Raw genomic sequence first — 17,063 nt, 5'->3', positions numbered from 1 at the left:
GCACAAAGTGTGTAAGAACATTTTTAGTTTGCATGCATTTGCTATTAATACCTGTAATCTCAGGTTTACTGCATGCATTTTAATATGGAGGTTGCCTACATCCAACTCTCTTGGTCTTTTTTTTTGTTTCGTTTTGTTATAGCTTTCTAAAGGTACCACTGTGTGCAGATACAGGAGTGTGGCATGTATTTATTGAGTTTTAATGTTGAAATCAGTGCTTTTCTAAGCTTTTATGGTCATTAAAGGTGTTTATTCCCACATCTGCATATTTTTGGGCAACTTCTAAGCAATGTATTCAGGCAATTTTTCAGTGTCTTGCTGAAAAGTAACACTCAACCCTCAGAGCACATTCAGCATGACGATATAACAGGTTTTGCAGGAAATAGCCAGTTATTCAAATTTATTTGACACCCCACAGTCAATCAGAACTCAGTATTCACCTAGGATACAGTATAATAACGGTTATTTCTTCATATCCTCATCTCGGAGAGTAATTTAGCTATTGTTCTAAATGACTATGTCCTGCACTTTTAAGAATGGGGAAAAAATGGCGCAGATGTACAGTAGTGTGGCCCATTTGAGTTTCATCCGTCACCTGGTTATTAACTTTTGCTCTGTCTCTTCCTGCTCTCCAGTTCCCTCTGCGGCATGCTCGGAGCATGTTTCTAAATTGCAGATTCTTCTTGTTCCCCCGAAGAGAGAACTAAGGGATCTGCATATACCTATAGGAGAGCTGGGACTGCTATTACACCCCATTATAAATGAATTCACCTCCCCTTTCATAATACTGCCCCTTAGTTCTGGCTCACTCCGCTGAAATAATATCATACTCAAGACCAGCCTTCATTAGTCGACGAAACAGCTCCTGATTTTTAAGGCTTTTTTTTTTATAGAATGAAACAAATGCTTGATGTGGTCTCTGAACAGTAATTGACGTTCTAATTTTTTCTCCCCTTGTTCACACAGAGTACAGTAGCGTTCTCCAAGCTCATATTGTGGGCGTCAAAGTGCTTTCTTATTTAATCAGGGTTTACAGCTGCCAATTAAAGATTTTAAGCTGATACGGGGAGAAAGTTGGAGTGTTCCTGGAGACCTTGGTCGTGTCCCCTAAAATAGCCTCTATCCTCTGTCTCTTTTTTCCATTGTGAGTAATGATCTGAAAGGTCAGCAAAGGTGAAGGGGATATGAGCGACTGCTGCTAACTTTCTTGAATTACTATTCCTCGCAGAACCAAAAGTGCGAGGGCTTGTCTGGGTTTTTCACTTTGATGCCAGATTCTGTGGTAGATATTTCACTTAGACCAGACTTTGATCAATCCAAATCATTTGTGTAATGTAATGTATATCATTATAGCACTATAATGACACATTTTCCACAGAGACAACAGAGTTATACAAAAACAGAGATCATGGTTGCAATAGCTGTGTATATATTATTTCCAAAAGTGAAATTCGCTGCATTTCAAGTATCATTTTTTTCCTGTTTCATTTTGAGGATGTTTTAAAGAAATTACGAGCTGAATAGTAACAATTACATGGCTCATATTGAGTCTCCCAGTTGCAGCAGTACAAGGGCAAGGGTATCATTCTGCAGGAATCAGGAACTCTGTTAATACAACACTTATTATTGTTCCTCTTTTGCACTCAGTGGTACTCGTTTTCACCATTATAACTAAAAAACCTAGGCTTTATATATTATTTCTCTGAACACAATGAGTCAAGAATTTTCGTCTTTACTCTGACCCATTTCAAGAGTAAATTGAAGAGTTTTATCTAAGCCTTAGCACTCACAAAAATCCAGTCAGAATGTTCTTGTCTTAAGGTCAATCTTTTAAAAAGGAGAAAAAAAACATTCTTCTGTTTATTGAGCAAAGGCTGTCATTGGTCAACCCTTTCAGGCGGAGATAAGTGCTAACAGCACTGAGGTAGGGGAAGATGTGGAGATTTCTATTGACTGACTGAAATTGGACAGCCTCAAACAAAGTTTCATGCCAAAGTTTTTCAAGGCAGAGTTCCAGGACTATGCAGCATGGAGTTTCTGCCGCGCTGTGGATGAAGCTTTTTAATGCTATTGACTCTTTTTAGGCTCTTACCAAGATGTTCTGAAATATTTAAATGATCACTGGGAGTTTCTCCCCATCTGTGGCTGGGAATAAAAGAATAGAGTGAGAGGAGGGAACTTTTTATGTCAGCCTTTTACAATCCCTGAATTAATAGGCACAAGATAATTAGAGAATTCTGTGCAATAACATTGTCCCCAAGCTCTCTAGTCTTGGGTGGTGTCAGGCAATGCATGCTGGTAAAAAAGTAATTCATGTGTCCAGTAATGCTGCAAAGCACTAATTCAGGAATGCATTAGTGGTTATACTTTTAGTGAAAATATAATTAGTTTCAAAGGAGGATTTCAAGATTGGAGTGTCCCCCATCCAGGGCAATAGTTACCACTGAGATCCGAGAGGTGAGATGGTCTCTCTATAATTTTGGGGAATTTGGGTTTTTTATTAACCTTACATTCTGTAATTACATGTACAATGCACACTAAAATCTTTAGATTTGACTGTGTTTAGGCACAAAATAAATTAAATTAAATATGATAACAAGACATTGCCACCAAGAGTTAAAGCGGCTATAAACAAAAAGGTTTGGATCACATGACTTTGTGTATGTGAAAGGGATCGCTCATAGTGATGGAACCCACAGAGAATTATCCCCCACTCTGCAGTTCCCCTCAGTAGTACGAAGCATTTTAACATCTTTTGACTCATTATTTTGGTGTTAGAACAAATTCACTGTTTTGATTTCACTCTTACTGTTGTCATCAGTGCTGTTTCCAGCAGCAGCAGACAGATGTTTTTAGAGAAAAAAATCTCAATGAACACTACCTGCCCATCACCAAAGGTTAGCAACTAGCTAGAATATTTAGATGTTGGTGGAGACCAAAAACAGAGCTAAAGGAAGAGTGAATATTAGACTCGTATTCATCAGGTGGCGAGAAACTGGACTCCAAATGAGTGCTAATGTATCTGCTTGATGTGTAAATAGGCAACTGCTTGCTATAATGTTAGCCGTATCAACTTTAAAGTGATGTGGCCAATGAAATCAGTTATTGTATGTTTAAAATGAAATAAAAACAATAATATAATAATAATCCTGGCTATGGCCCTATTGTCCAAATGCTATCCTACCCATCCAAGGCTAGAATACCTGAAATACTACTTACTTGAAATTTGGCTTAGTCATGTAGAAAACCTGGCAAAATATTACAATTGATTTTCAGTTACATCACTTCATAACTCATGAAACCTGCCAGCCATATCAGAGTAAGATCAAATCAAATTAACAATGTTGTTTTTTAAATATATTGATATATTGAAGAAGATGACTTAAAAACCAAATGTCATCTCTGTAGATATGAATATATATAGTTTCCCCAACAGTCAACTTGTTGGGAAACTACATCTAGCAAAGGCAGCTCTCCAAGTACATGTCCCCCATAGTTAACAAGGTCAAAGCTCTATGTGGTCCAACACAGCTGTCGTTTAAATGAGGCCTGGTGACAGTTGGTGGATTTCACCACTGAAGATTGTGTCTCTTCTTCTTTCCTCACCAGTAAGTATTCATAGTCTCCACCATTCCCTTGCTGCTTTCTTTCATCTTCTCTCCTTTTCTTCTCCATATTACTCTCTGTCGTTCACTCCACCCCCCCTCTCTTTCTCTCTCTCTCTCTCTCTCTCTCTCTGTGGGTGTGTGTCCCTTTAGTGTGTCTGCAGCGGTTGAGATAAGAAGCGAGTGTAGGACACAAGGGGATGGTGTTCACAAAAGCTAGGTGATCTTATCTACTCCCTCTCCCTCTCCCTCTCCCTCTTCCTCTCCCTCTCCCTCTCCTACCGAACATCCCTCGCTGTTCTGCTTTTCCTCTCTGCTGTTCTCCTCCCCCTCTTTCTTTTTGCTCCCTTGCCTTCTTTCTCTCTTCCCCATCTCTCTCCTCTCGTCTCACACACACACATTCTCTCAGATCCCCTCTGCGCTGCTGTTGATTTGAATTTGAAGTGATGGGAAACCAAATTGGCAGCATTGACAGCAGAAACAAACAGCTTATCTCTCTCTCCTGGGCCAATATGGGTCTTAGTCAGATACTAGAGCCGCCGCCAGCATCTGACTTGTGACAATGATGATAAATTGAACGTTTGTAGACTGTCACTTTTCGTGTGTGTGTGTGTGTGTGTGTGTGTGTGTGTGTGTGTGTGTGTGTGTGTGTGTGTGTGTGTGTGTGTGTGTGTGTGAACGTGTATATTTTTATTGTCATAATAACCAGTAATCTACCGGCTACAAGGCCAAGTGCACAGGACACGTCTCTCAACAAATTATCTACTGATATGTTCAGTGTCAACATTTTTGCAACTTGGCAAATATGTGAATTAGCAAATTTTCCTTGTTAAATTAATGGAAGACATCATCCTGGTGCCATTATATGTCTTGTAATAATTGTGTTTGTAGAGATTTGTAGTATATAAATATAATTTCTACAGGCTTGCATTAACTTGACCTCGTCTGACAGGGCTATGGGAGTAGATCAGATGAAAAAGGTTGGGAACCACTGGATTAACCAAACAGGAAATAAAGTAATAATCAAAAGTGCAATAAATAATAGTATAACACGGACGGATAATATGTTATTTTTGGAATATTTTTCTATTGAGGTATGGTATTGCTGGATCTGAATACTCCTTCCATTACTGAATATTCTGGATGCTGTGGGTGACTGCACTCCAAACATGCAAGTGAGTGTCAGGCGTGTGAATAAGAGGCTTGCGTGTGTTTCCTGTGGGAAGGTGCCGGCATGTAGCTTTAACACGACAGGCCCAGAGAGGATGAGGAGGTAGCCAAGCTGTCAACGGCCAGCTCCCACTTCGCCTAATGAGAGAGAGACCCGTTAATTAAAAACACCAACAGGCAGAGCTCCCCAGTGTCCCACCATCAGGACGACCCGGGGTTAAAGACACGGAGCCAAGAGGATGGGAGGCATGCTGCTTCTACATAGAGTACATGGTGTTGCCCTCAACAATAAATAGCCCCCAGTATGCAAAAAGAACTAACAAAAGTACAACTGGGAAGAGCTTTAAGAGGAAGGGGCTATCTATAATCTGCACTGTTTGTGTTTTTTGGGGGAATGGGTCTGTGAGAATTGTCGGCTCAGCCCTTGATGTTCCCAGAACAAACTGTGGTTCTTTTGTTTCCTTGTGCTCGTGTTAGTTACATGACAGCAGGGAACAGTTTGTAAATATGTGCATGTAGACTTCTGTGATCCAAAAAAATGGGAAAGAAATTACCCAAAAGCCAGTGCATTAGGAGTTTTTTTGTCATGTTTGTGTCTACCCCATTAACTAAAAGAACCCTTTGAATGCTTCAAATGTCTGCTAATATCATCACTGTGCAAACACAGAGACTAATTGTCCCTTGTGGATGATTGTTTTCTTTCACTGAATTTAATTGAATTGAATTTAAATTATTTTTTTCATTCAGTTAAAAAAAATTCCAAACTCTTAAACAAAGACAATATGCAAAACACCAGCTAGAATATTTGCCTCATATTGAATTGTGTCACAACAGCCTATTGTGCGATTGTCTTTGTAAGTGTTTTATTAAACTGTCAAACATATGAATCATTAGCCTTGATCTGCAGATTGACAGTTTGTCAGCTCTCTGACAGTGGCGTGCGCCTAGCTGTCAAAAGGGGGTGGCGAGGGAACTGCTTACATATCCCCCACGGCTTCTTCTTCTTCCTTGCCTCCTGCGTCTCCATCTTCCTTCCACCCCCACATGTCAGCCCAGGTGCTAACAAAACCGAGGATTGTGGGTAGTCTTGGAACATATGGAGCACAGAGACGAAGAAATGAAGGGTGGAGGGAGGAGAGGGGATGGGGGGGGTGAGAGAGAGAGAGAGAGAGAAGCTGTCAGGGAAATGTCTATCCCTGTCACAGCAGCCAGAAGAGTGCGATGGACGAATGGATAACTGCTATTTCAGACTGCCAGGGAGAAAGCAGTCAGATTGAATGTGTTTTGCGAGCAGAATGGCTCTAACGCAACATAATGCACAAATCGTCGTATCTCCAAAGCCACAATTTTTGGTCTCACTTTCATGTCTTTTTTTGCATGCATATGGATTGCATTTGTGTAAAAAAGGAATGTTCCGTTTGTTCAGTCGCTGAAATACAGTTCACTGTGCACAAACATGCACAGGCACACACACAAACATGAGCCAATTCCCAGTGTGGCCATGTAGACACAGTGTCAGAGCTATGGCTGCAGGCTTACTGTACAGTACTGTGTGTGTGTGTGTGTGTGTGTGTGTGTGTGTGTGTGTGTGTGTGTGTTGTTTTTGGCTATTCGCAGGCGATTGGTGCAGCCCCCTCCCATGTCTCTCTCTCCTTCTCTGTCCCCAGTTCACATAACATAATCATCTCTCTCTTTCTCTCTCGCTGTTTTTCAGGCTGTGCCTTCCTTACCTACTGTGCCAGAGAGTCAGCCCTGAGAGCCCAGAATGCATTGCACGAGCAGAAGACCCTGCCAGGGGTAAGTCATACACGAAGAACGCCATGTCCACCCAGAAGCATAATCTTACATAATCTTACATAACTTCTAAGATTCACTCCGGCATACACACAAACACAGATGCTCATTTTTAACATATAGTGCCTTATATTCATTTCAAATAAAAAGGGGACTGACTGTATTTGCCATGCTTGTCATGTTCTGTTAAAGGAGAATTCCGTCCCATTTTTATGTTAATCTTGATTGCTATAGCTACGCGAGTACTTTCGATAGAAAAAACCCCAACCCGAATCAGTGCAGGTAACACGGAGAAGCTGCAGCTACGTACTACAAGCATCTCCTGAGCTAAAACGGCAGTGGTCGGGGCAAGTTTTAGAGTGCCTTTGTGCCTCTTAACAGACACAAAATGCAATTAATATGTCTGTGCCACATGAACAGGGCCCTTACGTGTCAACTAGATGCGTTTTCAACTCAGACATTGTTTAAATTCACCTACGCTGGTCCCTGTCTCGATCCTGCCGGTAGCTAGCTTGCCCTGCTAGCTGATAGCCGTTAGCCGGTAGCTGCTAGCTGCTGTCCGGTGAGTGTATTCAGACAGGCTTCTGTGATAATCATCCCAATAAAAATCCACGGAGCGGCGGTGGTGTGGCTATGTCCTCCAGAGGACAGTTCATGTCACGTCTTGAAGTGTATTCAAATAAACAGTACTGCGGTAGTAGCTGTTAGCTGCTAGCTGCCCTCCGGTGAGTGTGTACAGCCAGATAGCCGTTAGCTGTTAGCTGCTAGCTGCCGTCCGGTGAGTGTATTCAGCCAGGCTTTTGTGATAATCATCCCAATAATAATCCACGGAGCGGCGGTGGTGTGCTATGTCCTCCAGTTACTGAAGGCTAGCTTTAGCTTGCGCTTGGAGCAGCAAGTTCATCTGCCTGTTTCCCCTCTGTCTGTCTCGTTCTTTCCAACTCTTGTGAGGCTAGTTCTTCGTCTGTATACTCGGGTTCGAAATAAATAAGGACGACCATCAAACTCAAAAGGCTCTTCCGTGTGTTGTATATCTGCTATATTCTCCATAGTTACATTACTCCAAGCTTCTTCCCTTATAAACAACTCCGCTCTTCACACACTACGTTCCAATCTGCACACTACTGTTTACCTTTTCCTGTTACAACTGAATTCCCAAGAGACAGCGCGATGCTACAGCTAAGCTTCAGTAACGCTATTACTGTGCAAGCCACAGACATCGTTTATCCCGTTTCCATGTAGTTACATAGTCACTGATATGGTCATAACCACTACAGTGCTCAATTACCTATTTTAAGGGGGGAATAATCTAAACCTTTCGCTGCGAAGGCATGATCTGTCCTATGCAGGACATCCACCAGACCACCGGGCGCTCCGTGGATTGTCATTGGGATGATTATCACAGAATACTGGCTGAATACACTCACAGGAGGGCAGCTAACGGCTAACGGCTATCTGGCTGTACACACTCACCGGAGGGCAGCTAGCAGCTAGGGGGGAATACACTTCAAGATGTGACATGAACTGTCCTCTGGAGGACATAGCCACACCACCGCCGCTCCGTGGATTTTTATTGGGATGATTATCACAGAAGCCTGTCTGAATACACTCACCGGACAGCAGCTAGCAGCTACCGGCTAACGGCTATCAGCTAGCAGGGCAAGCTAGCTACCGGCAGGATCGAGACAGGGACCGGGGTAGGTGAATTTAAACAATGTCTGAGTTGAAAACGCATCTTGTTGACACGTAAGGGCCCTGTTCATGTGGCACAGACATATTAATTGCATTTTGTGTCTGTTAAGAGGCACAAAGGCACTCTAAAACTTGCCCCGACCACTGCCGTTTTAGCTCAGGGGACACTTGTAGTACGTAGCTGCAGCTTCTCCGTGTTACCTGCACTGATTCGGGTCGGGGTTTTTTCTATCGAAAGTACTCGCATAGCTATAGCGATCAAGATTAACGTAAAAATTGGCCGGAATTCTCCTTTAATCACTGGCTGTAGACCAGACATGAGTACAGTCCTTCTTTCTCTTAAATATCCGTCCTCCTCCTCTGCCACTCATCCCCCCACACCCCCATACTGCCTCCTTCTCTCTTCACTTTGACAGTCACACATATAAACCCATAGGGAGAAACCACACACAACATCGCATCATAGGCATACTATTTATAGTCCTTCCTCCAGTTTGTGTAAATGAGTGTGTGTGTGTGTGTGTGTGTGTGTGTGTGTATGTGTGTGTGTGTGTGTGTGTGTGTGTGTGTGTGTGTGTGTGTGTGTGTGTGTGTGTGTGTGTGTGTGTGTGTGTGTGCATCCATGTGGGCAAGGGTGTGACAGATAGACAGAGAGGGATGAAGAGCGTGTGAGCGGGTGGATGTAGGCTATTTTGTACATGTGCACGCTCTGCAACATGAGTGTGCATCATGAATGTACATCATGACAGCATATCTTCACAACAGATGTTCACATGCTGTGGATGTTACTACTCACATGTACAAATGCAGCTGGAAGCAGCACATGTCTTGTTTTGATGCTTAGCTCCTATTCATGCATGCTAGAATGAGGAATTTTTGACATTGGCAAATAAGAGGTAGACATTCAATTGTTAGCATGTGTGTGTGAGTCTCTGTATGTGTGAATGAGGGATTATATGCATTGTGAGCTTTTTCTTTAGTGTATACATGATGATTTGATGATTACATATTAGTGTGTGAGCTTGTGCATGTGTGTCTGTAATACATTTCAGTTAGTTCATGTTTGAGTGTACATGCACCTGAATGCATATGCACCCACGCTTGTGTGTGTGTGTGTGTGTGTGTGTGTGTGTGTGTGTGTGTGTGTGTGTGTGTGTGTGTGTGTGTGTGTGTGTGTGTGTGTGCACGCACCGGCCTGCGCATGTTTGCGTATGTGCCTGTTCGGAAGTTTTGATGTGTCTCTGTCAGGCTTGGCTCGGTTTGCTCTGTTCGTTTTTAATGACGCCTCCAGGGAAGCTGACAGTCGCCGTGTTGAGCGCACAGTCTTTGATGTGAGTGATTATGACATCACAGACGTGCAGCCGAGAAGAGCGGAGGAGTGGGGATCCGTGCTCTGGTTTTTTTTCACTTCCCAGTGGCATATTATTCAGATGGAAGAGGGAGGGAGAGACGGAGACAGAGAGAGAGAGAGAGAGATTAAATATTTGGCCAAAACCAGTGCAATTTCGTGTTCACACAAAATGTGCTGCCGATTTATGTTTTTGCCTTTGTTGCTATTGTTTGACACGGGCCAGAAGAAATGGGCACAAAAACAACTTTTTTTAAAGGATTCTGTCTTTACATCTTTAAGGGAAAGAGCCTGTAACTGGCTTCACTTGCTACATAGTGATACATCAACAACATGTAATCAGTCAATTGCAATCAACATTGCTTTAGAAGGAAATGCTAATTAGCAATGTCTTTGCCAGCGGAGGACAGTCAGGTTTGCATTTGATCGATGGTGAACGTTAAGTAAACAAAGGTAATGCCATAGGACAGACCTAGATGCTCAACAAACCCTGAAGCAGAGCATTTAGAGAGGCAGACAAGGAGATGTCTTTTGTTGATGGTGGAGGTAATACCAGCAAAACAGAATAAATGAGTTTATTAGAAACTGAGCGAGGACTTGGCCCTGGGAAAGGCAGTGGGTCGTTTTATGGCACACGAATGCACCCTCTTTCCGCCGTTCCTTCAGGTTTTTTTTTTCACCTACTTATTCTCTCCCTACTTCCATCCTCTATCAATCCCCCACTCACAGGCCAACACAACCAAAACCCTGCAAATGAAATCCCTTTGTTTCCCCCTTAAAGCCTCTTTCCCCTTCACTTCGCGTCCTGATGCGCTTTTTATCGTCAAAGTTGCTCCCCAACCCTTACATTTAAAAAGTTTTCTGCCGTCTTTTTTTCTTTCGCTGCCAGGTGAGCCGAGAGAAGAGGGGATTTGGCTTCCTAGAGGAAATGCCCTGTAAGCATAGCTGTAGGCTGTCAGTGTAGCTCAGACAAAGTACTAAGGTCTGCCTAGTGTGTGTGTGTGTCTGTGTGTGTGTGTGTGTGTGTGTGTGTGTGTGTGTGTGTGTGTGTGTGTGTGTGTGTGTGTGTGTGTGTGTGTGTGTACGCGCACAACTGAGCAGGTGCAGTGTCAGGAGAGACTTTGGGTAAACAAGCGACAAGCAAAAATATTAATGTTAAAGTGACACTGACATTGAACTATTTGTGATAGATGACACATTGTTTTCAAATCCCTCATTCCATTATAGTGCTACAAACTCCAGGTACACAGGATTATGATAATGGGAAACAACTTTCTGTTACCATAATTAAATCAACTCTACCCACGTGGAAATCACTGCATTGTTTAAGGACATTCAAATCATTCAAGTACATTTGAATGATAAGAAACACCACAAACTCCCTGAAATCATGGATGGATGACAGAACAGACGTACAGGCCCACAAAGATAGTGCATCTATTTAGAGTGACTGTTGACTGTGACATTTTTCTTTGGTTTAGTAAATCCCAATCTGAGTCCTTTAATTGTGATTTATTTTCTCCAACATAATGCAGCTGTACAGTGCATATTTTAGGTACAATGAGCATATTGAAATTTGTAATACATAGGTTATATAAAAAATATGTGTATATATATATATATATATATATATATATATATATATATATATATATATATATATATATATATATATATATAAAACCTATTGTGAATAGAGTCCTATAGTATTTTGTATAATATGTCAGTGTGGATCTGTTTTGGCAGGAATCTTTGAAAGGGTTTAGACAGCTTCTTTACATCTCCAGCATCTACAACTTTCTGACGTTCAGTACTTCACTGCTGTTTCGACCAACTGCAGGACATTAGAGTTATTGTAGACCTAAGTCACCAAAAATACATTAAATTGCTATAACTGATGCAAGTTTTATAACCCGTCCTGGAAATAAGCACAAAACACCAATGTGAAAAATACATCATCATCATTATAATTCAAGATATCACCAGTGAAAAAGTTGTGTTTCCTAAGTAGAAGTACAAAGCTATTCAGCAGATGAATGAAGAAGGTTTTTTTGGAGATAGTGAGGCAGGCCTAAAATGGGGCGCGTCCCAAACGTCGGGCCCTGGCTGCCATATTTGTGATCCCTCGCTCCAGTTTCAGACTCGTACTACAGCAGGAGGCATTAGAAAGCCTCTATTGATTCTGGCAAAAGTCCTCACGAGTGGGAGGATGTGTTTCTCTGTGCGCACGTGTGTGTGGTTGTTTGCGTATGTGTGGGTCACAGGGTGGAGTTGCAGAGCTCGAGCTACTGCAGTGTGTGTACAAACCACAGGGTACAAATACCCACCAGCAAATCCTCCCTCACACGTATAAATACTTACGCACACAAAAAAATATAATAAAAATACAGATCTGGCATCTACTCAAACACACTGTAAGAATTACAGTATGCAGTGCCTCAGCACTACATGCCCACACACAGCGCACAAAAAGAGCAAGCGCCCCTGATGCTTAGCACTGTGCTCCAAGTAAGAATAATCCATAGAAAATACACACAAGCATGCACAGGTACAAAACACACCACTGATACTCACAACGCATGCACTCACACTCCAAACCTGTCTCTTGTAACGGCATACACCACTCCTCGTGAACACTTTCATTCAACAACATGATACTCTGATACTCATAGAAAGAGAGAGTGGGGAAAGAAAGAGGGAGAAAGTAAAAGAGGGAGAGAGAGAAAGGGAGTGAGAGAGAGAGAGAGATAGAGAGAGAGAAATACAGCGTTGATTGACTCACACTGTAATAGTATGCCAGATGAGAAAATATAGAACACTGTGAATCAATGCCTCATTTCAGAGCGCTTTCACACACACACACACACACACACACACACACACACACACACACACACACACACACATATATACATAATGGAGCACATATACACACAGAGTTTTCAGCCCAGGGGCAAACAAACAACAGAAAAGACGAAAAAGCAAATGAATAGTAGAAGGGAGGAAAGAGGAAGGGGTTGATGAAGGCAGGTTGGAGAGAATGAGTGGTGGAAGTAGTGGAGGGAGGAGAGGTATAGTCGAGGTGCCTCCATACCAACTGATTTGTGTCTGTTTCTTTTTTCGACTCCCACCACCCCTCCCCCGGCCCCTCCTTCTCTCAGTTGAGATATGGCATTGATTGGCTTCTGCAACCCAGTTTCATGGCTGATTTTTCTCAATCAGTCGCCCTCATTGGTCAATAACTGCCAGGCTCTACAGGTGAAGTGGGTGAAGTGGTGTTTGAAGGGAGGGAGGGGGACGATTGATATGATTTGTAGTAGATTTGAAGTACAGTAGTTCACTCCTTGTTGTAGATTTAGATTAGTGGTACAGTGTGCAGGAGAAATAGCTGCATGTCCACATGAATAATGCTGCAGGCCCTGGAGTTAAAACATCCCCTCCTTCTCCCCAAGCCTTCACCTCATCAACTACCCTAATCACCCTTATCCAAAAGAAAACCATTTGCCACATTACACATTCCAATTAATGGATATACAGTCATTGACAGAATGCTGGAGCGATGCACAAGCAAGTGTTAGCCCAAAACTACAAGCAGCATCAATAAGGATGTATGCTTCACGAATAAAACTGATTTTTGTAAACTCATAGATATAATGAGAAACGTATTTCAGTCTGCCCAACAATAAAAAGAAAGAGCAGCAGACACTGGCAGTAGCCAGTGTAACCAAAGAATAAACCACATCCAGTGTCCAAACCACAGCAAAGCTTTTAAGTGAGGCAGCATTCAGACGGAATCTGGCAGGTCATAAGCCAGCAATAAAAATTAAAATCAACAGACAGTGCAAATGCAGAAAGACTTCCTGAAGGTAGTGTTTGTAATATATTCAGAGTTAAACACAGTCCACTGTTTGTTGATAAACTCATCAAAGTGTATTAGTTTTCTCATGTTTTTTTCTTCTACAGCCTACAGAGGGCCTACGTTTTATTGGATCACATACACTATATGGTCCTGTCCACACAAAGTTTTAGTACTTTCGGTCTGTGGCTGTATTTGTGGTTAGGCCTATTAGTTTAATTTAATGATAATCTCCATATACAATGATATCTGTGACAATAATGTGAAATTCCAACTATGTGAAAAGTTTGTGGAAGGCCTTCACCTCAGCACCTCAGTTCCTGCAGACAATGTTAAAGACCTCCGAGAAGAATGGAGGCTCTCATAGAAGAATATTAATGCCTATGGTTTTGGTTTGTTAGTTGACTGATTTGTGTTCTGCACCGAACGATGCCCAGCCTTTATGGGCTTAAACTGTCAGTATAGCCTAACCAAAGTGCTTGTCAGATAGTTGAAAAGCATATGAAACCATTCCCCCAACACAGTTTCAATGTCTGTGTTTGAGGGCCTGCATCCGGCAATATTCTTAACTTTTACCTAAACTGACCATCCAACATTCACACTCACTTCATGCAGTGAGTGATGAACACAGGCAATACGTCGTTTGAATTAGCTTGTTTCAAGCATAATGGTCACACCTTTACAAAACGCTAGACAATAACTACAACCAAGATAAAGTGCAGATCCCCAAATGCAAAAAGTGAATATTTCAAAAGGTCCACTTAATTCAACAGAAACACTCGAATGAGATCTCCAACCATAACAGATGGCTGTGATGCTCGCGTGTCCACATACTTTTGGCCATATAGTGTTGTTTTGTTTAAACCCCTTTAAGGAGTGAAGCATGAATGGTCCCATAATTGTAACAAAGATCATTACAAGCCTACACACCATCTTTTGTCATATAAAGTCTGAATGCTCCCATTATCATTGGGCTCCAGGCCTGATGTTACAACCTCCCATTGCCAAGTGGAGTTTGAGCAGATTGTACGAATGAGAAAAAATTATCTGTCTGCAGGCAGCACTTCACTTTAGTCCAATAATCCAACTAATTTCAAAAGTGGTGCATGCTTCCCGCTGGGCCAATGGACCGATAATCCATATGTGTAATGACACACCTTTATACAATCAAGCCATATTGAAGTGCATGCAATGTTATAGCAGTAATCCAGTTTTTGATCTTACTGTTATCTTCTTTAAAAGGGAGAGTTTGGAGTTTGGGCCAGGACTCTCCAGTGTAACTATTCAAAAATGATCATTTAGCAAAATGCCCCATTATCACTCTCCATCGGGACATGTGTCAAATCAAGTCTTGATGTATTAAAGCTTATTACAATTTCAAATAACACATATTCTCCTCTTTTAAGTAAATTTACTACAAATTGCCGCTGAGAGAAAAAGATGGAGTCCTCAGCCAGCAGTCCTAAAAAAGTGTGATATGCTCTCTAAAAGAATGGATTAAGCTGTCTGAGCAATTCAAAACACCTCTGATAAGTGCCAATATTGGGTGATCCAAATGTTTTTGTACTTGCTCTAAAAGCATGTCCCCACTCCAGACATTTCAGAGGTGCCATACTGTAGCTCTTTTCAGCATCTCAATCTATTGCTGGCTCAAGATATTGTCACTGTCTGAAATCAACTTGTCCTTTCTTTGAGTTTGTATTGATCCAAAAAAGGATAGCCTTACTGCGCACCAGTGGGTCTTCATCCTCAGCAACCCGCTCCACTGCGCATTTACAAGTGTTAATGTCACTACTGGCACTTTAGGCCTCCTCCATGTACTCACCAGAATGAAAAGTGACAAAAAGAAAGTAATTTCCAAGCACAGATGATTAATTTTTAGGTTAAAAAAAAAGAAAAGAAAGTTTGACACAAGCTTCTCTCTGACACCCACATTATTGTTCAAGTGCTGAGAAATAAACCAATCAACCAATTCTTGCGCGATTGGGGTTGTTTCATAAACCCCAAAAGCCCTGCACTTCCTTATTGATATAAACCTGGCAGTGGCTATGGCTGTCACTGGGGAGAGGACAGAGGCATGGACTGCTGCAGCTGAAATAATTCCTTAAAAAAAAGAAGTTTTAATAGCATCTTAACCAGTGTGCGCCTCGCTACAGCCCTGGCCGTGCATATATTACATTTTAAGTACTTCACAAGCTGGATGTGATAGTCATCTTGCCGTCATAGTTTTAGCTCCTGCTGCTGCTCTATTGAGTCCGCTTGACTCCAGCTGCTTTGAAATATCCTGCCAGTTCAGGGTTTTTTTTTCTTTTTTTTGAATAGTTGTATGTCACACTGCTGTATCTCCTTGTCTTTTTCATGCTCCTAAGTTCCCACCCACGTATAGTACAGTATGGCTTTCCACAACAGTAAGTGCAGTGTTGTCTGATACACTTACCATAGCCTTCTCAGTTAATTTACTGTGCACATTAAATGTTGAAGGAACAGGTAACTGTAAACAATAAAATGCAATAAATCAGTCACACTAACAATATACTGTATCTATTACAGTGGTGTTTTATTGATCATTGGAGACTATTATGGTCCATACTGTATACATTTTCTTTCTGTCATGCATTAGTGTGGCGTGACTACTCTGCTTCACTCCCATGTCTCTCCCTCAGTTGTCAGTGTGGAAAAGGGCAGAGGCTTTGAAATACCAGAGAACAATGATTTCACTTTTTCCTCAGGCTTTACAGGACTTTTGCATCTTTTATCGTACAGAGATTCAAGATTTATATTTGCCATGTGTGCATACAGCAAACAGTCCAGGCACATAGGAATTATTGTGTAGAGTATTTGAGTCAAGTAAACAGAGTAAAAAGAGTTAAGGGCAAAGAAAAGCACACCGACTAAAATAGAAAAAGATTATACAAGGTAAATAAATTAAAATAAAATAAGACAAAAAACTTAGATACTATACACAAGAGTGCAAAAAGTATAATAAACTATGATTACTGTTACTGGAGGATACAACTATGGGGGATATTGCATTTTAAATTTCTTTAAGATACTTTATGGAATCAATTAGGTACCACTTGTTTTCCAAAATGGCTTTATAGAATTGCAGAATAAAACTGTTAAAGTGTTTCAAAACTGCTGTTAAAGTTGCTTTCTAGAATGCAATGCTAGTAGCAATATTTTAAAGTGCTACTTTGGTGTAAACCTAGATAACAAATAGATTATTTCACAATGACTGCAGAAGGGGGAAAAAATCATGAGCCCAGTTTGAACAAGGGCTTTTATAATGAGAACAACTAAGAGAAAAATGATTGTGTCAGTTCAAAGCTAAGGGCAATTATCATGCAATGCTTGGATTGCTATCTTCTTTTATCATAACCCTGATGGCAGAAACTATTCAACGAATGTATATGTGATTAAAGAAGAGCTAAGTGTGTAGCAAGGTGGAAACATATAGGGAAGTATTAGCAGACTATGATATGCAGCAGATTAGAGTTAGAACCAGTATCCATTGACATGTTTCTGGTATTGACTACGGTACTGAATGTTTTTAAAACTAGGACCCAGTGGTGAGCGGCGCTACAATATCAATGTTGTT

General features: G+C 41.4%; 1 protein-coding gene across 8 annotated transcripts in view; it reads left to right on the top strand.

Moving 5' to 3' along the window:
* celf4 (CUGBP, Elav-like family member 4) overlaps positions 1 to 17,063 on the top strand; it is an 81,717-nt gene that overhangs the window by 15,956 nt on the left and 48,698 nt on the right. For all 8 annotated transcript variants that reach the window (XM_078247381.1, XM_078247382.1, XM_078247386.1 and 5 more), the window contains exon 2: positions 6,490 to 6,572. In XM_078247381.1, coding sequence (XP_078103507.1) covers positions 6,490 to 6,572 — 83 coding nt within the window. The remainder of the gene's footprint in view (positions 1 to 6,489; positions 6,573 to 17,063) is intronic.

The sequence above is a fragment of the Sander vitreus genome, chromosome 4, assembly GCF_031162955.1.
Source record: "Sander vitreus isolate 19-12246 chromosome 4, sanVit1, whole genome shotgun sequence".
Taxonomy (NCBI): Eukaryota; Metazoa; Chordata; class Actinopteri; order Perciformes; family Percidae; genus Sander; species Sander vitreus.
Note: the sequence above shows the minus strand (reverse complement) of the source record. Positions and strands in the feature narration are given on the sequence as shown.